At 41.5% G+C, this 23,455-nt stretch overlaps 2 protein-coding genes across 2 annotated transcripts; one reads left to right on the forward strand and one right to left on the reverse strand.

Annotated features, from left to right (window-relative positions):
- Window positions 1-1,768: 1,768 nt before the first annotated feature.
- LOC147498699 (uncharacterized) lies at window positions 1,769-4,594 on the reverse strand. Its single transcript, XM_086563321.1, is given in 5 exon segments — window positions 1,769-2,113; window positions 2,116-2,170; window positions 2,353-2,577; window positions 3,028-3,178; window positions 4,426-4,594. Coding segments are annotated over 5 exon segments (780 nt in total). The 3' UTR covers window positions 1,769-1,933.
- Window positions 4,595-4,748: 154 nt separating this feature from the next.
- LOC147498700 (transcription termination factor MTERF2, chloroplastic-like) lies at window positions 4,749-20,550 on the forward strand. Its single transcript, XM_086559064.1, has 3 exons — window positions 4,749-4,801; window positions 5,674-5,948; window positions 19,970-20,550. Exons 2-3 carry the CDS (start codon window positions 5,686-5,688, stop codon window positions 20,229-20,231), a joined length of 525 nt encoding a protein of 174 aa, XP_086415190.1. The 5' UTR covers window positions 4,749-4,801; window positions 5,674-5,685; the 3' UTR covers window positions 20,232-20,550.
- The last annotated feature ends 2,905 nt before the right edge of the window (window positions 20,551-23,455 follow it).

The raw sequence follows: 23,455 nt of genomic DNA on the forward strand, positions 1-23,455 counted from the left end.
GTTTACATTTTGTATAATTTTTCTTAACAGATGGCACAAGCAAAACAGATGTATGTCGAAAGGTCAACGGGTCACAAGAATTTCACCATGGATCACGCATGGGAACTATTGAAAGACAACTAGAAATGGGCTCCACATGAAGTCCCACCGACACCTGGCATCTCCATTAACAATATGAATTTCACATCACCCGCGTCGGTAAACATTGGTGTCGAGACTGGGGCAACACCTGATTTCGATATGCCAGGAAATCCTTCGTCGACAAGGGTACGTGGTGAGACAAAGCAAAACAAGTGAAAAGAGCTTAATCACAAAATGCATCCAATTTAAAGAATATTGAAGAATATTCTTGACGAGCGATGGAGGCTATTGAAGACTCACGTGATTGCGGGGAAAAGGCCTATGAAGTTTACGAATCCAATGAAAATAATTCTTCACGTGGTAAAAATAAAGAGAATGAGCCAACCCTCGCGAGATTGGAGTGGGAGTCAAAAATCATGAGCACAAATACTTCATATATGACACCAGAGGGGAAAATGTATTATAAGGGGATGAAATGTCAAATTAACCAGGACATGCAAGCACGTATGTTTGGTGTATCAAGGAACCTAGACTTCACCGAATGTGACGAAGATTCCGATTGAAATTATATATCTTTTGGAAATGTTGTGTTTATTTCATGCAATTTTAATTTGTGTGTGTTGTAATAATGGAATGTTTTTTTATGTTATGCAATTTGTTTTATTTTATGATTGTCAATTAATTTGGAAAACTTTGTTTTAATTACACAAAAACACGGCAAAATTAAATTAAATTGAGTAATAGGATATATCCATAATAAAATAGAAGTAGTAGGGGTAGTGTAATAATTCGTTGTTCTCATAATTACCATGTGATTTGGTGGGGACACTTCGCAAACCACTCCACTTCAAATGGCACGGTATGAAATTGTATTTTGCATTCCACGCCACTTCAAGTGGCGCCATTTGGGTTTTTACAAACTACGTCATTTCAACTCGCATGGAATGCACTCTCTATTCTTCAATAATACTCTCTATATATGGAGAGTTATATAGAGTTAGGGGAAAAAAACCACAGCCACTCCCTCCGCTTTTGAGGGAATGGAGAGCCATTGCACCCAGCCTAAAGCATGGACGCAACTATCAAAACGTGCATCTGACGCGGTCAACACAGTCAAGACGTAGTCAACTAAACCGAACACGAGTCAAGACGCAGTCAGGACATGGTCAATATAGTCAAGACGCAGATTTTTACTCAAAAAAATATAAAATAAATCAAAATAATCTAAAAAAACTCAATTTTTCCTATTTTTATTTTAGTAGGACTTATGACATGCTTTTAAAGTTCGATTAGGAAATAGTAAACTTAATCTTATGGCTATTTATCTTGAATAGTTTTGAATTTACGAATGTTGATACATTTAATTTAGTTTTTAATGTTCTATTTATATAAAATAAAATTATAAATATTAATTAATTTTTGCATCTTTTGTTGCGTCCGCGTCTTACTTTTTTGAGATATAACCGAGTGGATGCGTCTGTGTCCGTGCAACATAGGTGATACTTCACTTGGAAAGCTATCATAAAATTCAATACTTAGATATATTCTTCAAATTCTAATGTCAACACTGTGATAGGATGGGGGCAGATTGTTAGGCATAACCAAAACCTTAGTAGTGAAACTGTAAGGTTAGGCTGTGTGGAGAGAGAGAGAAAGAGAGATCTAAACCTTATTATTGTTATAAGGTGCCCAAAAGGTGTGGAGAGATTAAAATAACCCACATTATATGGTGGTCATAACTGATAACCCAATGCTGCACAAAGATAGAAACAATGCTGCACAAATAATGTAGCTAAATACAAGACATAAGATAGAAACATAACAGTTATTCAATGTTTTACACATTTCAAGATCATGGAGCTGCTTCCAGTAACTTGTTTTCCTTCCTGATTTTGTCAAGGTCTGCTTGTAGTTTTTCTATGTTTAAACTACTGGTAGAGACTGCCGCGAGCTTCTCTTCTTGTTCGACCACTTCTCTTCGAATTCTATCAGTGATAGAGATTTTCTCAAAGATTTGTCCAAAGCTCTCATGAAAATAGTCGTAAGGAGTCTATACACTTGCTGCCTGACCAGGTCTTTCTTCATATCCCTGCAATGTTTAGTTGCTCATCAGTTAGCTTTTCCCTTGGGACCAAAAACACAATGGCAGCCTGCACATGAGGCTTGGTAGTACAGCAAACAAGAACACATCTTTCCCATGGAAAGTAAACTTGCAAATCATAATAAGTACCACAAATTAATACAGTCCAACTGTCCAAGTTATCATCGTACCTTGACATGGTTTCATCAGCTACGACATAGGTTCGATGAAGACGCTCTTGGATAGAATTACTCTCTAACCGAAGGTCCCGTGTATCCTTCAAAATCTGTTCAATGTCGGCATCTTGTTTCCTGCTGTTTTTTGTAATCTCAGTTACTCGCTGAATATAGGACTTCCTTGTTCCAGCTCTTGGTTGTTTCTCAAGTTCGCCAAAAAGTTTAGAATGCTCCTCCTCTCTATGAGCAATAAGAAGCAAATGGTAAAAACATCTTAGATGAATTCCTAGGAGCCTAGAACTCAAGTAGTTGATAGAAGGAGGTGCCGACTAGTAAAGTCGGTAAAACCTTTGGGTGATGATACCAGAGGTCTGGGGCTCGAATCCCGCCAGCATCAAAGAGTTACTGATCTCATTTAAAAAAAAAAAAAAAAAAAAAAGTAGTTGATAGAAACAACTGGCAGCCTGTAAAACTTGTTATATTCTGTCAAACTCTCTAGATTGTTTTAGGAAGTGGGCGATGTTAACTCCACCTGCCTAGCCCCGGTAACATGGTCTGGTCTCAAAAGTATGATCCATTTTAGAAATGATAAACTAAATAAAGTAGTATTCACGAACGAGTGTGGTTTATTACTTGATTTAAGATTATGGGATGAAATTAAGTTGAGATTTTATAAAAATGTCCAGATACCTCTTTCGAATTTCCAAGGTGATGGCCTCGGTTTCCAACTCAACTTCACTCAGTGTTTGGAGATTGGATTGCAACTCTGGGTTTAGTAGATGATGTAGCTCTTTAGTGCTTCTTTCTTTCTCTCCCAAGGGCGGTTTTCTGAAAGCTAGTTATCAACATCAATTAAATAATGCAGTACACTACTAACATTTACCAGAGTTTTCTAACGAAAAGAAATGTTTTAAGTGTTTATTCAATTCAAATTCAGGTATAACTGCTCAAGAGAAACTGAGAAACCATGCATTTCCCTGTGCACAATAGGCATGTAAAAAATAAAAAGATAGATAAAAAAAAAAAGAAGTGACTCTCAAGGACAAAACTGCCGAAAACGTAACTCTCAAGGACACATTTTTTTTTCGTAACTCACAAGGACCGGGTAGATGAAAAGTCAAGTATACCCTTAACGCGAAATAAAAAACGGATCGGGTAGATGAAATGTCAAGTATACTCCTGACACGAAATAATTAACATCCCGACCCAAACGAAACGACCTGGTGTATGTAGTATGAACAATCATTGTTCATACCTTTAAGCAGGTGTGAACACTCATTGTTCATACCCCCAATTACAAACATTGGCTATAAACAATGAATGTTTATATCTATTGGAGCTATGAACAATGATCCAATAGGTATGAACATTGAATGTTCATAGTCCTTGGGTAAGAACATTCGATGTTCATAGTCCTTGGGTATAAACATTCAATATTCATAGTGAACATTCAATATTCATAGTCCTTTGGGTATGAACATTGGATGTTCATAGTCTTTGGGTATGAACATTGATTAGGTATGAACATTCAATGTTCATAGTCCTTTTGGTAGACTATGAACATTATACATCAATATATTGTATAAGGTTCTTTCACCTATTTGGATATGAATAAATCATTATTCATACACCAGCAGAAGGTACAAACACTCATTGTTTATGAACACTCATTGTTCATAGTAAAATGACAGAAAGGGTAGAATCGGAAAATATTTATTTTAAATTTGGGCCATTTGTCCTTGAGGGTTATTTTCACGGAAGGGTATAACTGACATTTAAAAAAATGTAAAAAGGCAGGGCTAACTTATTTTGTCCTTGAGGGTTACTAATTTTGAAATAGTATATTTTGAAATAGTATGTTTGTGAGTTATTTTTCTCCCAAATTTATCGTTGTGAATTACTGACAAAAAACCGTGTCATCTAGACTTTAATTTCATCAAAATTGGGCCTTGGGACTAATTTCTTGAAAAAAAAAATAGTAAGATCATACCAGTCTAATTCCTGTTCAATGACGTTCAGACTTCCTGGCTTTAATTGCTTATTTAGCTCTCTGACATAGAAGTCAGCAGGATGTTGATCATTAATTGCCATCTTTCAACAACCCATGCTCAATTTCTAGATGATGAGATTCTAAAGCACTACCAGCCAACTCCTGCTTCAGCATCTCTCCTCGACTTGGCAAATCTTTGATTTCTTTACTCATCTGTATAAGTCGGAAACCAATAGGAGGGCATATCCAGTGTTTAAGAAAACGCATCAGATCCTTGAGGCTCTCTGCCTCTGGAAGGGGATTTATAAAAAACTATGAAAAACTTTGTTTTGGTGGTAGAATTGAAGAGGTTGTCTTTAGAATGCCATAGGAAGTGACAGAATTGAAATCAGAGAAGAATTGAGCTCTATCGGTTAAAAAAAAAGAATTGATCACATATTAACATATAGCCTCTACAAGAAAATTCGTCCAGTGGTTTGTAATTCTATTATGTTTTTCTTTTGCTGTGCTCTGCATATAATTTGGATAATTAATAGAACGCTTCCACACACATCTTTTGCTTTTACAACTATTGTGTCATACAATCACTTAATTCAGTTATCAGTCCCCGTTTCAAAGTTTAAATAATTGCAATTATATATAAGAAAACAGGCCTTTTCTTAAATGGATATGTCCTTGTCCATTGACGGACAAGCTTGTATAGTGTCTTGGAAAGCTTATACAGTGTCGTCCAATTTTTTTTAATTTATGACTTAGTAACTTGTTCAACGGAGGACACTATATAAGCTTTCGAAAAACATGTCCGTCAACGGACATGTCCGTTTAAGAGAATTCCTGTATAAGAAGATACTTAAGCGTAGGAGTTTGGCGGAAACTTTTAAACTGATCCAGGAGTCCTTTTCGTGGTTATTCCAGAAGTTCTTTGCTAACCATTGGTTGAACTTGCTAATCTATCAAACACTTGATATATTTCTCCTATATATATACATTGCTAAAGAAAATGGAAACCTGTTCTCCATTCTAGATGAGTTTGTTTTACACACTTTTCTTTATTCAAGGAATTACTCCTAGTGGTATCAAGGTGCATGCAAAATTAGCCTGGGAACGTCTATTAAAACGAAAAGCCTAACTTATGTAACTTATTTTATTGCGAACTCACCTATTGTCTTCCCATGTAAGTTTTGTCTATTACTTTATTGTGTCGTAATTTCAAAGAACAAATCTTTATCAAAAAAAAATTTCAAAGAACAAATTACTCGCTTAGAATCTAGCATGCACACCTCCTGATTACATTATTGTTGTGCCTTATCACATCTTTATTTCAATCTAGCTTCTCTGCCGTATAGGTCATTTTCTTGATGACTAAAGCTGGAGTCAGGCATAAGGACATTGGCAAAGTGATAGCTTTGGGGCCAGAGCTTGTTGGGTGCAACATTGTACATAAGCTAGAGGTTAATGTCAAGTACTTCTTATCTCTGGGTATTTCACTTCGACAGCTGGGTGAGATGATTGCCGATTTCCCTATGTTGCTGAGATACAATTTGGACGTTCTCCGCCCTAAGTACCGGTACTTGCGAAGAACCATGGTCTGCACGTTGCAAGATCTCATTGAGTTCCCCAGGTAAAAACGCCTTCACTGAAAATATATTTAGATTAACTTTCAGAATTATCTTTGTTGTCTTATACATGTTGTAGAGAAAATTTCTGTTTCTCACGATCGAAGAGCCCCAGCGCTCCAGAGTGAAGCGACTTCGCTCATGACTCCGATGATTTAAGCGACCCAGCTCAAAGAAAGGCCAGCGCGGTCTTCGATGATTTTGGCCACCGACCAGCTCAAAGAGCCCTTCACCTTTCCGTCCTTTTTATGGGCCTATTCAATGCCGCGATTTTGGTTTTGGTATAAAACAAAATCAGTTTTTGGAAAACCTAACTTTTCCAAAACCAAGAAAGAGAGTGATTACAAGAGAACAATTCTTTGTGAGTTGAGTGTTCATTCTTTGTGAGTGAATTGAGAGAGACTTGTAATCGCCATCTCGACATCTAGTAAAGCTTGGAACTTCGCGGTGTGGAAGTAGGCAAATTGCCGAACCAATGACATATATCGTCTTGTGGTTTGTTCTTCTTTTACATTGATTGTTTTATTTCATATGCTTGTTATTTGATATTGAGAAGTGTTGGGATATTGCTTGGAGGGGTGTTGAAGTCTTGTCTATTGAGAAAAGATCAATCTTTGTGTAGGATTGATCCGTTTGGTGGGGGTAACGTTGTTTCCGCAGTTAATTATTCTCAACAATTGGTATCGAAATGTAGGTATACGACCTAGGATTTTGAGTTTAGTACTAAAAATTTGTGTAGACAAGGTGTTCGATTAAATTCGAGGTGAAACCGCTTTTGGGTTATTGTGTGTAACTTGAAAGATGGCTCCCAAGATGTCAAACGCAAGGTTTGAAGTAGAGAAGTTTAATGGGAAGAATAACTTTGGGATTTGGCAAGTCCAAGTAAAGGACATCCTCATCCAACAAGGTTTGCACAAAGCTTTGAAGGGATTAAATCTAAAGCGAAAGTATGAGTAATGATGATTGGGAAGAGTTCGATCTTGGGCTTGTTCATCAATCCGGTTATGTCTTGCTAATGAGGTCATGTATAGTGTGATGGGAGAAAATACCGCTGCCGGTTTTGGCTCAAACTAGAGTCTATGTATATGACCAAGAGCATGATTTAACAAGATGTACCTTAAGAAGCCTTTATCGGTACATGATGGTCGATGGTTCAACGATGCAAGAGCACGTTAGTGAGTTCCGTCGGCGCCTAGCGGATTATTTGAATGTTGGTATGAAGATGGATGATGAGGATCAGCGGCATGTTTAATATTCTCCTTGCTAGAAAGCTATGAGCATCTAATGACTACATTCATGAACAGAGAAGTCGCCGATCTTGACGAAGTTCAGAGTGCACTTCTTTCTTATGAGTTGATGAAGAAGACGCGGGTAGAGAATAGCATTGATGCAAGTCGGGGGCTAGTGGCAAGAGGAAATTAAATGCACGCATTTAATTATTCAAGTAATGATAATTCTAGGTCCAAGTCAAAGAAGCCTTTAAAACATGTACGATCTACAATTGCAAATGAAAAAGGACATTACGCAAGTAATTGTCCTCACCAAGAAAAAGAGAACAAGAGAGGGGTCGGAAGAAAGGTAAGGCAAAATTTGAGGCAAATTATGCTTCAGCTCTAAAGAGGATGAGTTCACCTCGTGTGTGTCCACACAAGACTATATGACCGAAGGTGGATCCTTGATTCGGATGTTCCTATCATATGTGCCCGAATAGAAAGTGGTTTACTTCTTATGAGAGCATTGATGGTGGTTCCGTTTTAATGGGTAATGACGTTGCTTGTAAGACGGTAGGAATTGGAACTATACGGGTCAAGATGTATGATGGTGTAGTGAGGACTCTAACCGATGTGAGACATGTTCCTGAGCTAAAGAAAAGTCTTATTTCTCTTGGTACCTTAGATTCCAAAGGCCACAAATTTGTGGGCGAAGGTGGAGTCCTAAATATTGTTAATGGCTCTTTAGTTGTTATGAAGGGTCAAAAATATGGAACCTTGTATACTCGATTGGTAGTACGGTGATAGGCGATGTAACAAAGGGTGCATGTAGTAATGATTCCGAAGTGCACTAAGATGTGGCATATCGCGTTTAGGGCATATGAGTGAAAAGGGTTTGTCCGAGTTGTGGCGAGGGCTCTTGAAGAACTTGAAGAAGCCAAGTATGGGGTTACGCGGAGCATTGCGTCTATGGGAAGCGAAGCAGAGTCAAGTTCAAGTCAAGCAAGCATTAACGACAACAGCATCCTTGATTATGTGCATACGGATGTTTGGGGACCTCTCGTGGTGGCTTCCAAGGGAGGTAACCGCTATTATGTCTCATTCATTGATGATCATACTCGCTATGTGTGGGTGTATATGATGAAATCGAAAAGATGAAGTGTTTGAGACATTTAAGAAGTGGAAGGCAAGGGTTGAGAATCGCATGACGATAGGAAGGTAAAGACATTACGGTCCGACAATGGTAATCGAGTATACCTATGGACCTTTCCAAGAGTTCCGCGGCGCAATGAGGAATTGCCGCATTAATCGGACGATCGTAAGCACGCCACAGAGAATGGAATGGCGAGAGGGATGAATAGAACTTTGCTTGAAAAAGAGCAAGATGTTTATTGTCTAATGCCGTCCCAGGCAAAGAGTATTAGGGCGATGCACGGTCCATGGCGTGTTACCCGCATAATAGGTCACCAAGCATTACCACCCCATAGATTGCGGGACACCCTATGAGGTGTGGTCGTAACCCAACCGATTATTATATTTTTTTGATGAAGTTTGGATCGACAACTTACTACCATGTGAGGGGCGCAAGCTAGATCCTAGAGCTAAGAAGGCCATATTCTTAGCTTCGCAAAATGGGGTAAAGGGATACGATTGTGGTGTCTAGAAGACCACAAGTTCCCCGGTCACAGAGATGTTACCTTTGATGAGACTTCCGTGTTATCTTTTCGATAGTTTAGGAAGTAGGCGGCGTAATGGTGAGTCCATAGAAGTTCAAGCTTACCGAGCTTGAGTTGTCCGATGCGCCAGATGACCGGTTGGATCATGATGAGGTACCAAATCATGGAACCACACGCAAAGAACAGGAAGAAGAGCATGAGCATCCGCGAACTTGTAGTGGTGACCCTAGCCACGAGACAAGTTAAAGAAGTGCACAAGTATGGGCATGAGAAGCCGGTGAAACACTATGGTCGTGGATTTAGTGGCATATGCACCGAATATCGAAGATGATGAGCGGATAGCTTCAAGGAAGGCTGTTAGAGATGCTCATTACGAGAGATTGGTTGGTAGCTATGCAAGCAGAGATGGAATCTCTTGATAAAAATCACACATGGGACCTAGTTTTATTGCCAAAGGGCAAAAGGACTATCGGCGAAAATGGGTGTTCGGAAGAAAGAGGTCCTTCCCGAGTCCGACAAGATCGGGTACAAGGCAAAAGAGTGGTAGCAAAGGGTTTTTCACAGAAGGAAGGAGTCGACTACAATGAGGTATTTTCCCCGGTGGTCAAACATACGTCCATTCGTGTGTTATTGAGTCTAGTTGCTCACTTTAACTTGGAGTTAGAGCAACTTGATGTGAAAACTGCTTTCTTGCATGGGGACTTGGAAGAAGAGATCTATATGAGACAACCCGCGGGTTTGTCGTTCTTGAAAGAAGATTATGTATGCAAATTGAATCGGTCAATCGTGACGGGTTAAAGCAATCGCCTGCAATGGTACAAAGCGCTTTGACACATTCATGATGCAACATGAGTACACCCGGCGGTATGACCGCTTGTGTCTACTTTAGAAGGCTTCGTGGTAATGACTTCATCTATCTCCTGCTTTATGTGGATGACATGCTTATTGCTTCCAAAAGCATGGTGGAGATAGACAAGTTGAAATCTCAACTTAGCTCTGAGTTTGAGATGAAAGACTTAGGTGGAGCCAAGAAGATACTGGGCATGGAGATTGACAGAGATAGGAAGAAGCGACGGATAGTTGTATCTCAGAAGAAATACATTCAGAAAGTAATTTCTCGATTTGGTATGGAGAATGCAAAGTCGGTTTCTACTCCTTTAGCTGGGCATTTTAGGCTTTCAGCTAAGTTCTCTCCTAGTTCGGTGGAGGAACAAAAGCATATGGCTAATGTTCCTTATGCAAGTGCCGTGGGTAGTTTGATGTATGCTATGGTGTGCACACGCCCAGACATTTCACAGGCAGTTAGTGTTGTGAGCAGGTATATGGCAAATCCTGGGAAGCAGCATTGGGAGGCAGTGAAATGGGTACTAAGGTACCTGAAGGGTACTTTGGATGTGGGATTAGCTTATGGTGGAGGCACTTGTTATGTCGTCACCGGTTTGTGGATTCTGATTATGCGGGTGATCTAGATAGACGACGATCGACTCATGGTTATGTGTTTATGATGCATGGTGCACCGGTTAGTTGGAGGTCTATGCTATAGGCTACTGATTGCTCTATCTACTACTTGGGCGCGTATATGGCGATGGCGAGGCGCGGAAAAAGAGGCACTATGGCTTCGAGGTCTTCTAGATGATTTGGGTATTGAGCAGAACAGTGTTGTTGTGTATTGTGATAGTCAGAGTGCTATTCATTTGGCGAAGAACCAAGTTCATCATGGTCGGACCAAGCATATCGATGTCCGATATCACTTTATACGGGATGTAGTTGAGGATGGTGATGTAGCACTTGAGAAAGTAGACACCCATGACAATCCTGCTGATATGTTGACGAAAGTTGTCACCGGAGTTAAGTTCCAACACTGTTTGGACTTGCTCCAAATCCTACATGTTTGAAAGAGCCCTGTGTGGGCATAGCCCTTGGCGGTTATTTCTGAAGTCTTCCTTTGGCGGGAGGTGTTCCTACCGGATGTGATCTTCTTTGGATGTGTTCGCCCGGTTTTATGTGTTAAAACCTCACCGAGGTGGAGAATGTAGAAAAATTTCTGTTTCTCACGATCGAGGCCCAGCCAGCTTTCGAGAGCGCCGACTTCGCGCTCATGACTCCAGTGATTTAGCGCGACCCGCGCTCAAAGAAAGCGCCAGCTCCGGTGCTCCGATGATTTTGGCACGCGACCAGCGCTCAAAGGGAGCGCCCAGCGCTCGAGTCCTTTTTATGGCCTCCTACAAGAATCGCGATTTTTGGTTTTGGTATAAAAACAAAATCAGTTTTTTGGAAAACCTAACTTTTCCAAAACCAAGAAAGAGAGTGATTACAAGAGAACAATTCTTTGTGAGTTAAGTGTTCATTCTTTGTGAGTGAATTGAGAGAGACTTGTAATCGCCATACTCGGACATCTAGTAAAAGCTTGGAACTCGCGGTGTGGAAGTAGGCAAATTGCGAACCCACGATATATCTCGTCTTGTGGTTTGTTCTTCTTTTACATTGATTGTTTTATTTCATATGCTTGTTATTTGATATTGAGAAGTGTTGGGATATTGCTTGGAGGGTGTTGAAGTCTTGTCTATTGAGAAAGATCAATCTTTGTGTAGGATTGATCCGTTTGGTGTGGGTAACGTTGTTTCCGCAGTTAATTATTCTCAACACATGTATTAGTCTTATACATGTATTATGAATTATAAGTGTACAGAGGAGATAGGCTTAAAATTAAAACTTGTTTATCTAGTTTAAGTAATCTGAGTTAAAACTCATGTAAGCAAACATTTTATCTTAAAAGAATAAAGCTGCAAAACGAGACAACAAAAACATTGGAAGGAGGAATACAAGAATTTTACATTTAGTTTACGTATGCCTTCCATCTTGATAAGTTTCTCAGTTGGAATCCTTTGCCAAGAATCAAGAAGACCCTCAGAGAGAAAACCCACTTGGAAACACTCGCATATGCAGGCTGCAATTTTGCAGTTGAAAGAAACCAAAGGATTAGGTTCTTTTATTGAAGTTGTATAGGACGTACACATGAACTAGGAGGTTAGTGGTGACAACGGGACCGGATGCAGTATAGCATGGGAAGGCAGGTTGCACAGGATCAGATCCGCGGTATCCCAACCGCTCTGGAACTGCTGCGAGACGTGGAGAGAGGGAGAGCGGAACCATAACCGTAAGATAACCGCTGCGGTACGTGGAAGGAGAGGGAGGAGATATAAAAGAGAAAGGGAGAGAGAGAGAAGAGAAAAAAAGGAAAAAGAAAAGAGGGGAGAGCAAGAACTTGGGACTAGTAATATTATAGGTTGTGATCACAGTTCATACATTTGGCGCCGTCTGTGGGGACCGAGAGAAAATGGCTACGGTAGTGAAAAGAGGAGTAGAGAGACCTAAGAAAGCAACGGTGAGAGAAAATATCGAAGAAAGAGAGATCACGGGAGTAGAAAGGATAGGAGAAGAAGAGGTATCAGACGCGGCAGCGGATGCTACCAGACTTCTTCAGGAGGAGATTGTTAGGCTACGAACGGAAAATGATGAGTTAAGGAAGGGAAGAGAGGTTACGCAGGGTGCAACGGGTCGGGATGATCATCGGAGCAGCGAAGTAGAGGGGGAGAACGAGGAGTATCCGCCACAGGACATTGAGCAAACGGTGGGTATCACCTTGGAGGTAGTGAAGGCAATGATTGAGAAGGAGAGAGAGATGAATCGCACTGCAGAAAAAAAACCGTGAACCAAGCTGCTGAAGGAGGTTGCAAGCCTCAACAAAAAATCCAATGGCGGTTCGGTATGGAATTCGGTGCGAAAGGATTCTCCCAGCCAAGATTTGAGAGGTATGATGGAAGGGGGGACCCGACGGATCATTTGCACCATTTCAGGCAACAGATGTCGTTATGGCAGGAGAGTAAATATGATGGGCTTCGGTGTATGATGTTCCCCGCTAGTCTAAAAGGGAGAGCTTCGGATTGGTATTACAGGTTGGCTTCGCGGAGTATCCAAAGGTTTGAAGAATTGGAGCGCGCGTTTGTTGATCACTTCATACACCAAAAAAGAAGGGTGGTTGACATCGCGGCACTATTCAACATAAAACAAAGGTCAACGGAGTCCTTGAGAGAGTTTCTGTGCAGATTCAAGGAGGAGACATTGAGGGTAGAAAATTTGGAGGAACATGCAGCGGTCATAGCCTTCCAGCACGGCTTGAGGGTGGGAACTAGAGTTCATGAGTCGGTTCCCAAAATTGAAATCACTTCTTTGCACGCTCTGTATCCCAAGGTAGAAAAATATATACGCTGCGAGGACATAATGCAGAGAAATGCAAAGGAACATAAGAGAGCAGGGAAGGCAGTGCAGGCCGTTGACCGCGATGACCGCAAGGGAAAAGGAAGAGAAGAGGAAAGAGGGAAAGGAACGTACAGAGGAGAAAGTCGTGGTCCGGATAGGACCGGAGATCGCGCCGGGCGGATATCCGAGAGGAAGCCGTCTGAAATCGAAAGCGGACCCTTCATCGGCCGCTTGAGGAAATCTTGCCGCTGATTAAGGGATTACAGTACTTTGAGGGTCCGCGGAGTACGCCAGTAGAGATAGATGGGAAGCCATTCTGTGCCTACCATAAAATCAGGAATCACGCTACCAATGAATGCTACGCCTTGAAGTGGTTGGTGGAGAGAATGATTGAAAGAGGGATGCTCAGGGAGTTTGTCGCAGAGGTTCGCCAGGCCGATAGAGGGCAAGTTCCGGCAAGGATTTTAGGTACCATCAATGTCATCTTCAGCGGGGAAACCCTGGGAAGAAATGCACACCGAGAAAAGATGAGAAAGACAGCTAGTTTACAACAAGTGAATGAAGTGGTGAGCATACCGCGACTAGTTCGAGGAGTCGTAATGGGTGATGAAAGCATAAGGTTCACCCCGGAAGACTTAGAGTCAGTAATTTCCCCGCATGAGGATGCTCTGGTGATTACTATAGCGATGGGCAATTATCTGGTAAAGAGGGTGCTAATAGACTGCGGCAGTTCAGTTGACTTGTTGTTTAAAGGGGCGGTGGAGGAGATGAATATTGGAAAAGACCAGTTACAAGCCCCCCAAACTAATCTTTATGGGTTCAACGGCAGCATGACAGAGCCCTTGGGTGAATTGATGCTACCGGTTACAGCCGGCCCGACCACGGTATTCACCAGATTTATGGTGTACCTTTTAACCTCACACCTCCAATCTCCTCTGTCTCTTCTCGAAGATGAGACTCTCTCTCTTGTGAACCTTTCAGCTGAACCCGTTTAGGGCTGCCTACGTACCCCCGACTCTCCGGGGGATCAAGCTGTGCCGCCGTAGTTCTCTCTTCCTTCTCTCCTCTCTCTCTTCCCATCTCTCTTTTCCTCTCTCTCTCGTAACCACCCCTCTTATTCTCATCTCCTTATTTTCTCTCGTAACCGCTCTCCTTTTCTCTAACTGTCCACCTCTCGCATTACTTATCGCGGACTGGATATTGTACACCTGACCCCGGTTTCACTATCTTGCATCTTCTTGAGTCACTGAACCCCTTCTTGCCACTACGTCTCTCTGGAGTCCACGTCCCTTTAATGTTTCGCGGACTGGATCCTATGCTCTCTCTCCCTTGTGCCTTATGTTACCTCCGTCCCATGAGACGTGTCATCCTGATAGTCATGAATTTGGCCGATACACCTCCAAAACTTGAAACAACGGCTTCAAAGTGTGGCTGGGTATACTGAGGAGTTTCTTTTGTTGTGCACACGGGCTGATTTGTCTGAATCCATCGATCAAAAAATTGGGCGTTATTTGAATGGGTTGCGAAAACCACTTCGAAAAAGTTTTTGTGGGAGAATATAATATGCAGGTTTGGGCTGCCGCATACTGTCATCGTAGACAACGGAACGCAATTTACAGGGAAAAAAGTGCGAGAATTTCTTCAAGCATTTAGAGTCAAACAAGGGTTTTCTGCCCCATACAACCCTGAAGGAAATGGACAAGCAGAGGCATCTAACAAAATAATAATGGACAATCTAAAGCGAAAGTTGGAAGAGAGAAAGGGTGCATGGGCGGACGAATTAAGTCATGTGCTATGGGCGTATCGGACCACACCAAGAACTTCCACTAATGAATCGCCGTTCGCGATGGCGTACGGAGTAGAGACCGTCATCCCAGTGGAAATGATAGAATCCACGACCAGAACGCAAGCTGTGGAACATGGACTGAATGAGAAAATATTGGCCGCGGACTTGAATCTTGTTGAGGAGAGGAGAGAGATAGCCCGTATTCGGTTGGAGGAATACCATCGAACTCTGCAGATCGAGACAATATGATAAACGAGTGAAGCCACGGAGTTTCCAGGTGGGGGACTATGTGCTGCGACGAGTTACTCCAGCCACCAAGAATGATAACGACGGGAAGCTGGGGCCAAACTGGGAAGGCCCATATGTCATCGCGAAGAAGAAGGGTACCTCGGAACTTATGGATTAGAGACTACGATCGAGATAAAATAGATAAGCCGTGGAACATCGTAATGTTGAAAAAAGTTCCATGTCTAAGATCTTTGTTCAGTCTTTTCATATTCGATAACGCACTCTTTGTATGGTTTATTATTATGACTATGAAATAAACATGCATTCCTTCCAACAAGATTAGCAACGCATAATAGAAACCAAACAGGGACAAGTATGTTATCCGAGTTAAGTTGGGGGCAACCCTGACTAGCTTCACAGCTATACAAAGAGAGCGCGGGGGGGACGAGTCCTTCGCGGACTGTAAGTCCGAATCAAACTGGGGCAACCCTGACTAGCTTCACAGCTATACAAAGAGAGCGCGGGGGGGACGAGCCCTTCGCGGACTGTAAGTCCGAATCAAACTGGGGGCAACCCTGACTAGCTTCACAGCTATACAAAGCGAAGCTGGGGACGAGCCACGCCGGACTGTAAGTCCGAATCAAACTGGGCAACCCCGACTAGCTTCACAGCTATACAAAACGAAACGAGGGGGGCGAGCCCTTCGCGGATTGTAAGTCCGAATCAAACTGGGGGCAACCCCGACTAGCTTCACAGCTATACAAAACCAAAACCAGCGGGACGAGCCCTTCGAGGACTTTAAGTCCGAATCAAACTGGGGGCAACCCTAACTAGCTTCACAGCTACCAAAGAGCGAGCGGGGGGAAAGAGCCCTTTGCGGACTGTTTGTCCGAATCGAACTGGGGGCAACCCTAACTTGTTTAAAAACTATACAAATAGTAAATGCAGGGGGGAAGAGAGCCATTCGCCGACAATGCGTCCAAATAACAAGGGACAACCATAGCTAGTGTCTAGCTAACGGAGTTTGGAGATGCAAATGAAAAGGGATTGAGTCAAAGTAACATATAGATCAATGGCTCCATGCATAACGAAGTAAAAATACGTCGTAATCGAAACACGACGGATAGTGAATTACAATGCAAAAAGAGCACAAAGAATATAAAAGTACTAGCTACAAAAGACGTTGTTCCTCATAAACACAACGATAATTGTTCAACTATTACAAATCCAAGGCCATCTGCAAAGAAAGTAAGCCGACATGTGCTACTACTAAGGATCAGTAGTCGGTTCTTCAGGAGAAGTATTTTCATCTTCATTGACTGGGATGCTGGCATCTTCATTCGCCTCCACTGGAGAAGGGACCGCGCCGGTGATGGGAGTCATAACACCAGTGGTAGGCGTCTCAACAGCTTCAGACTGCACAATTGGTTCTACCAGGGACGATGTCTCTACAACAAGAGGAGGCGGTGGAAGCAGTCGGCCAGCAGCGCTAAGCTGATCAAGTTGTTGTTGCAGTTCGCGTGCGATCTTTTTCGCAGCAAGGCCCCGGAATCGATCCGCGGCCTCTTTGACAGCCTTATCCACAGCAGCTTGAGTGGCAAGCCTCTCCGTCTCTCTAAGACTTTCCATTTTTAAATTGACACCCGCTACGTAGTCGCGGTGTCTGTCCTCAGCTACCTGGAGCTCCTTATGGAGCTTAACTACCTTGATCCGCACCTCGTCCCTATCCTTCTCCAGCTTGGCGTACCTTGCTTTCCAGCCATCAGGGCCGTGTATCTCCTTCGCGCAAGCGTCCCAAGTTCTCCACGGTCTTTGGTCGTGCCACGCAAAGACATAGCCGATGTCTAGACTTCAATTCACGCGAGACATATTGGTATAAGAGTAGCAAAGGAAAGGATGGAGAGATATTATAGTCAATAACGCATACCTTTTCCCATCCAGTGTAAATGGAGGCCCTGTGGGAAGCAACGGTACCAGCATCTCCATAAGCTTGATCCCGAGGGAGGTGAGAGCTGAAAAATAAGGAGGCGGCAACGGCTGGATTTTCCAAAGCCGAGTCTCATGTAGTCACATCGCGGTCCCTAGCCTTGAATTTGGGATGCCACACCTCGACAGGACCAGAGGTTAAAGGACCAGCTGAAGAAGAATCCTGTCTAGGGTGGTGCGAAGATATCACAGATTGCGGAGGTTCATTGCGGCCAGTAGTTGGTGGAGGAACAGCGGAAGAAGTTTTAGCCCTTTTGGTGGGAGGGCTTTTGTTTGACACGTCAATAGGCGCATCCCCATCAGAGTCGCTGTCCCAAAGCTTGTACTTGTTCACATCCATTGCGGTGGCAGAAGGGGGAGCGGTAGTAGGAGCAAAATCGTCTTCCCACTCAGCCACACGAGTAGGAATGAGGAAGGGGTGTCCCGCGGTAGTAGTCTTCTTTAGCGCCGGCGGCTTGTTGAAAGCAACGGCTTCGTGAATGGGAGATTTTGGTGGTATAGTTGAAAGACTTGTAAGACGGGCGTTTTCTTTTTTGAGGTGGGGATGGTTTGGGCTTTCTTTCTTTGGGGCGACGATATAGAGGGGCTTTGGTATTTGCCAATGTCTTTTAGAGAAGGGTCAAGTAACAGAGGAGTGGCTTTTTCCGGATCAATGCCAAGGACTTCACACTATGAACTCCCGAGTTCGCGGAGGGATTGGAAAATTTCTGAGTAAACACCGTTGTATATCTGGGATCGCGAATCGGGTCTCCAACCTACATCACCAAGAACAAAGACAAATTAAAGACAGGTGAGAGATAAATACCGCTACTCAAAACGGCTTACTTACCACTTGTTAGGAAATGGAGATGCCTCAGAGAAACTTCCGGAGGGAGGTCTGCGGATAAAAAATTACCGGACACATACAACGGGTACTGATGCCACACCTTGTCAGAAGTGGTGATGTGAAGAAGGAAAGACTTCTTTTGAGGACGAGTGCAGAAGGATTGATATCCCACACTCCCCAGTTTAGTGCTTTTTTTTATATAGAAGTGGGCAAGGATATCACGGAGTTGTATTTTGGGGGAGTGAGTCTCATTGTAGTGGTTGGCGGCATACATAACACACCAGAAGTTATCTATGCCCTGGCACGGAGGAATGTTGAAATGGTTACGCACCTCGGCGTCAAGGGGAGTCAAAGGAAAGCGTAAACCGCCGCTATCCGTCCCTACAAGAGCTACTGAGATAAACCGTAGCGGTGATACTAAGTGAGGAAAGTGGGTGACGCCAGACACATGTTCGAGAATAATGTCACTAGGAATGCCGTAAGCGGCTTTAACGGCATCTAGATTGGGTCCGCGGTAGTAGGGCCGGGCGGTGATGGCGAGAGAAGGTTTCCTACCGAAGTAGATGGAACAAAGCGATGGGATCGGTAGAGTTTGAAGTCGGGGATTCGATCGTCCGCTGATTGGCGACTAGATCTAGGGGTAGAGGATCCGTTTACCCGATGTGGTGGCGGAGGATTGGGTGGAGGAGATGACCTCACATTCCGATGAAGGCATAATGGAAACAAAGTGCAAGAGGGAAGTTCGAAAAAAAAGATAGATCGCTAATCTAGGAAAAGAAGATAATGAGGAAGCAACCCCCAAAATAAACAATGAATGCACAAATAACGAGAGGAAAGGAAAACAATTTAAGACAAACCTGTAGCAAGAGAGGGCCAAAGCAAGGGAGGGCGTAGAACCAAAACGTGCCGGAGGTTGCGCGAAGAAATTGACGAAAGGAAAACGGGGGAAGAGGTTGAAGAAGGGGAAGTTGAAAAGAAAAATGGTGAGGGTTTACTGTTTGAGGGTTTTGAGGGTTGTGAGAGAAGAAAGAGATTTGAGCGGGATTTGAGGGGGCAGGGACAAAATGGTAACTGACCAACAGAGAACCAAATAAATGGGGACGTGTGTAATCTCGATTTTCGAAGGGCAAGATACGGCGCGCGCCCGTATTCGATTTCGCCATATTTTCCGTGGCAAGATAGAGGAAGCCGCGTGGAACACGTGATGGGAGAAAGAGATAAGGGAACAGAGTGGGAGGGTCAGACAAGAAGTATTTAGCAGAGTGGGTATGGAAAGAGAAGGGGTAGTTCTCGGCACCATTGCCAGTCGCGGACCATCAATAGGGCCGAGAGAGGGCATCTGTATAGGACGTACACATGACCTAGGAGGTTAGTGGTGACAACGGGACCGGATGCGGTATAGCGTGGGAAGACAGGTTGCACAGGATCAGATCCGCGGTATCCCAACCGCTCTGGAACTGCTGCGAGACGTGGAGAGAGGGAGAGCGGAACCATAACCGTAAGATAACCGCTGCGGTACGTGGAAGGAGAGGGAGGAGATATAAAAGAGAAAGGGAGAGAGAGAGAAGAGAAAAAAAGGAAAAAGAAAAGAGGGGAGAGCAAGAACTTGGGACTAGTAATATTATAGGTTGTGATCACAGTTCATACAGAAGTTAACATATTTTTTAAAATGCTTTGTTTATATAAACGTATCCTTGGTGTCACCTTTCGGTGTTCATCAGGATATTTGTGTTTGTGGGTGATGGAGCCAATATCCTGAAAACCATGTGCATTTTGGTAAGCTCGCAAGATTAGTCGAACATAAGCCCTTTCATTCTGTGGGGGGGTAATTGATGTTCTATTGAATACTTACTAGTTCTGTCCCCACCCCCAGTTAAACTATCAGTGACAGTTGCATGGGATTTATTTGGGTTGTCAGATATTCCTGCCTAGGATTCCAATGGTCGTGAAAACCAAATTACAGTGGACTGTCAATTTTCCAAGTTTTAGACGTTATGCTGTATAATTTTAAACATATGAAGCTGATTAACAGATTAAGAATGTGCATATGCAGATATTTCAGTTACTCCCTTGATGGTAGAATACTTCCAAGACACAAGATGGCCGTTGAGGACCGATTAAATTTCAAGCTGCGCTACATGCTAGCATGCTCTGATGAAGAGTTTCATAAGAGAGTGGATGCTGCAATTGAGAAACGCAGAAGATTTGAATTTGGCATTGTGGATGTTCCTCTTTCTAATAATGAAGCAACTGATGAGTTAATCGAGGGGACTCAAGTTGAATTTACAAGAGCAGAAACTTGTCAAGGGCCCTAATTAAATTTCCGTTGTAATTTGTGGAGTATTTTGAAGCGAAAGAGGGGGGGATTGATGTTCCAGCAAAAGAATGTTAAACCATCCGTTGACAGTTTCTTGTTGTCAGCCAGATCACCTCACAGTCGGATAAATTAGTCTCTAGTAGTTGAATGTCGAACTTGGATTCCGTCAGAGAACTCAGCTGCCTTTAAACATCAATACGATGTTCCCCCTAACCTCTTTTTATTTTTGTACTTATTAATTCGGCGATTTCCATTTAAATTTGTTTTCGACAAGTATAGGTTTCACTAAAATATATTGAGTCGACTTTCCCTTTTCACTGATTCTCATTTCCCCACTCTTCAATACGATGTTTTCCTCATCCTCTCTGTATTTCGTGATTGGATGTAAACCAAGCCAATCATATGCACTGACTGATCCCAGACTCCCAGTGTAGATAAATGGGCTCGATAAGCAATTGTGACCATGGGTATTATGCTGGAGCTAGAATCGGGTCCTAGATGTTGAAAGTTTCATGATTCAAACTTTTGGTTTGCTCTCCAGTGGTCGCTAGTTTGATTCCCCTCAGAGCCACTAGCGAGGCAGTACTTGAAGTATTCGTAAGCTGGCCCGGCAACACCATGAGCACAATGTTCCAATCAGTAGTTGCATGGTTGGCTACTAACAAAACTAGACATGAGATCAAGTTGTGGTAGAGGAAGAAGAACAATGCAGTCTCGTCCATCATTTGTGCCTTTGTGGGATGGGCTCCGAAACAAAAAATCTTGACCACCCACCTTCTCAAGCAGTTTCACAACAATTCTCCGCTCTATTTTTGTTATCCAATTTTTATATTTTCTGGTTTTCTAATCCCAATATCTAACCCAGACCACTCTCCCATTTCATTTCTACCATGCACTCATCCTCTATCTATATTCTCTTGTTATCCAATACAAAATCAAGACGACATTTCAAATGGGATTTCCGACCAACGTCAATCCATCCAAATTGGAGAAGATCGATCAATTTCGTGAGTTTTAATCAAGGTTGTATATCCAAGAATCAAATATGCATGACAATCAATTGAGAGTATGTAATTTAAGTAACTATAACCAAAATTGAAAGCAATATCACAAAGTGCATGGGGAAAAATTTGAGTCTTTGAGATAGTTTTTTTTTTCCTCAAATAGTCTTTGAGATAGTTGGGTTGAAGAGATTTAGTGACGTACAAAGGAGGAGGAGCCCACTGAGCTAAAAGATGAGTCTCTCTCCTAGGGCTGTCAACGGGGATGGACCTGAACAGAACACACCTAGGTCTAGGCCCGGCCAAATCATATTTTATATTTTGAGTCCAAAGCCTAAGTTCTATTGGACAAGTTCAGATTCGGGCCAGGCTTAGATCTGTTAGCAATACATGGAAACTGTTATTTTTTTTATGTGGCAGACACAATACTAACCAATATGACTTCCAATTTTCTATATCAACTTTCAATAAATATAATAGATATATTAATAATATTAAATATAAAACACATAAAACTATTATAGATTTCGAGCCAGGCCATTATCAGATCGGAAGACTTGATCCAATAATCTTATCAGGCTAAATTTAAAGTCTAAGTCCTTATCTTATCGGTTCAGATTCAATTGGGCTTCGGGCTTGTCCCGGCCCATTGATAGCCCCCTAGTCTCTCCCAATGTTAAACAAAAAGTAGAAAGGACGATGTCACAGATAATGGGCTCGCTAGCATTTCTCCCCTGATAAATAGGCAAAAAAATCTCACTCTCGTGTAGGAAAAAAAGGCCTCCTATAAAATTGGTAATAAATTTCATAATAGCCTCCTTAAATACAAGAAATGGGCCTGAGCCCCCTCATTCCAATCCGGTTATATGTAAACCTCTCTTATTTGGCCCATCCCACATAACCTCCCTATTATTCATGCGTTATAACATAACCTCCCTGTTTTTTAGATTGGAAAAGAAATCACGTCTGTTTCTCATTTTCTGATATTTTTCTCTTCCTCTTTTACCATTTGGAGAAAAACCACATTTGCATTCCTTGTTTTCTCCTTCAATTGGTTTCGATTTCCTTGGATTCTCCTTCAATCAAGTTCGATATAGTTAGATTTTGAGAAATGTTGTTTGAAATTAGCTTCTTTTAAATCCGAATTTAACTTTGTTTAAGCTAAAAATGAGTTTTAAACATTGAAAGATTTGAGTTTTAATTGACAAATTCACCTCTTAAACTTGTTTTTCGAAGGAAAATTTGAATTAGAAGAGGAGGAATCTTCTTTAAATTTCATTTTTTTTTTCTTTTTTTTAAAAAAAAAAATGGTATTTACATGTTAAAAATATGTATATGCATATGAAAGTTAAAATTTACATAGTATTTATGTAATTAATCAAGTTTGTGCCTTGTTTGTAAACTGACATACCCTATGTAAATTGTTTTTTGCTTAAAAATTTCAGTATGCAAGTTTATTTTTACATAGTGTTCTATCTCTGCAAAATTATTTTTACATAGTGATTTTTCTAAAAAGTAATATATGTTTTTGTTTTATTGATTTTTTTTTTCTATTTTTGAACAAATCACTGTCACTATGTAAATGACTTTTTGCATATAAATTTTAGTATTAAAAATGTTTTTATAAAGATTTTTCTATGCAAATTTATTTTTACATAGTGGTTTTTCTCTGTGTTTTTTTTTTTTTTACATAGTGATTTGTTCATGAAAATTTATTTTTACATAGTGGTTTTTCTATGAAAATTTATTTTTACATAGTGATTTGTTCATGGAAATTTATTTTTACATAGTGGTTTTTCTATGAAAATTTATTTTTACATAGTGATTTGTTCATGAAAATTTATTTTTACATAGTGGTTTTTCTATGAAAATTTATTCTTACAAAATGATTTTTCTTGGAAAATTTATTTTCTATATAGATTACTATGCAAAATTATTTTTACATAATAGATTTTATGTGATATGAAACATGGAAATCGTACTACGTAAAGTTTCTCTTGCATATGAGTTTTAGTATGAAAAACAGTGTTTGCATAGTGATTTTTTGTAATTGTTCTTTTACCTTAGCTTGGTTCTTAGTATACTAATCATTTATGGATCTGTTGAAGCCTTTTCATGTTGAAATTAAATCCTTTTGCGCTGTTTGAAAATTTTGTCTTTGAAGTATAAAGTAGACAAATCTCAAATTTGGTTCTTAGTGGAAGAAACAAAATTTTCAAAT

Source organism: Coptis chinensis, chromosome 5 (assembly GCF_015680905.1).
Source record: "Coptis chinensis isolate HL-2020 chromosome 5, ASM1568090v1, whole genome shotgun sequence".
In the NCBI taxonomy this organism is placed as follows: domain Eukaryota; kingdom Viridiplantae; phylum Streptophyta; class Magnoliopsida; order Ranunculales; family Ranunculaceae; genus Coptis; species Coptis chinensis.

Excerpts from the sequence above, each read along its gene's own strand:
- LOC147498700 (XM_086559064.1), top strand. The coding sequence starts at position 5,686 with ATGACTAAAGCTGGAGTCAGGCATAAGGACATTGGCAAAGTGATAGCT. Across the intron at positions 5,949-19,969 it reads GATCTCATTGAGTTCCCCAG|ATATTTCAGTTACTCCCTTG; the intron begins GTAAAAACGCCT and ends GTGCATATGCAG.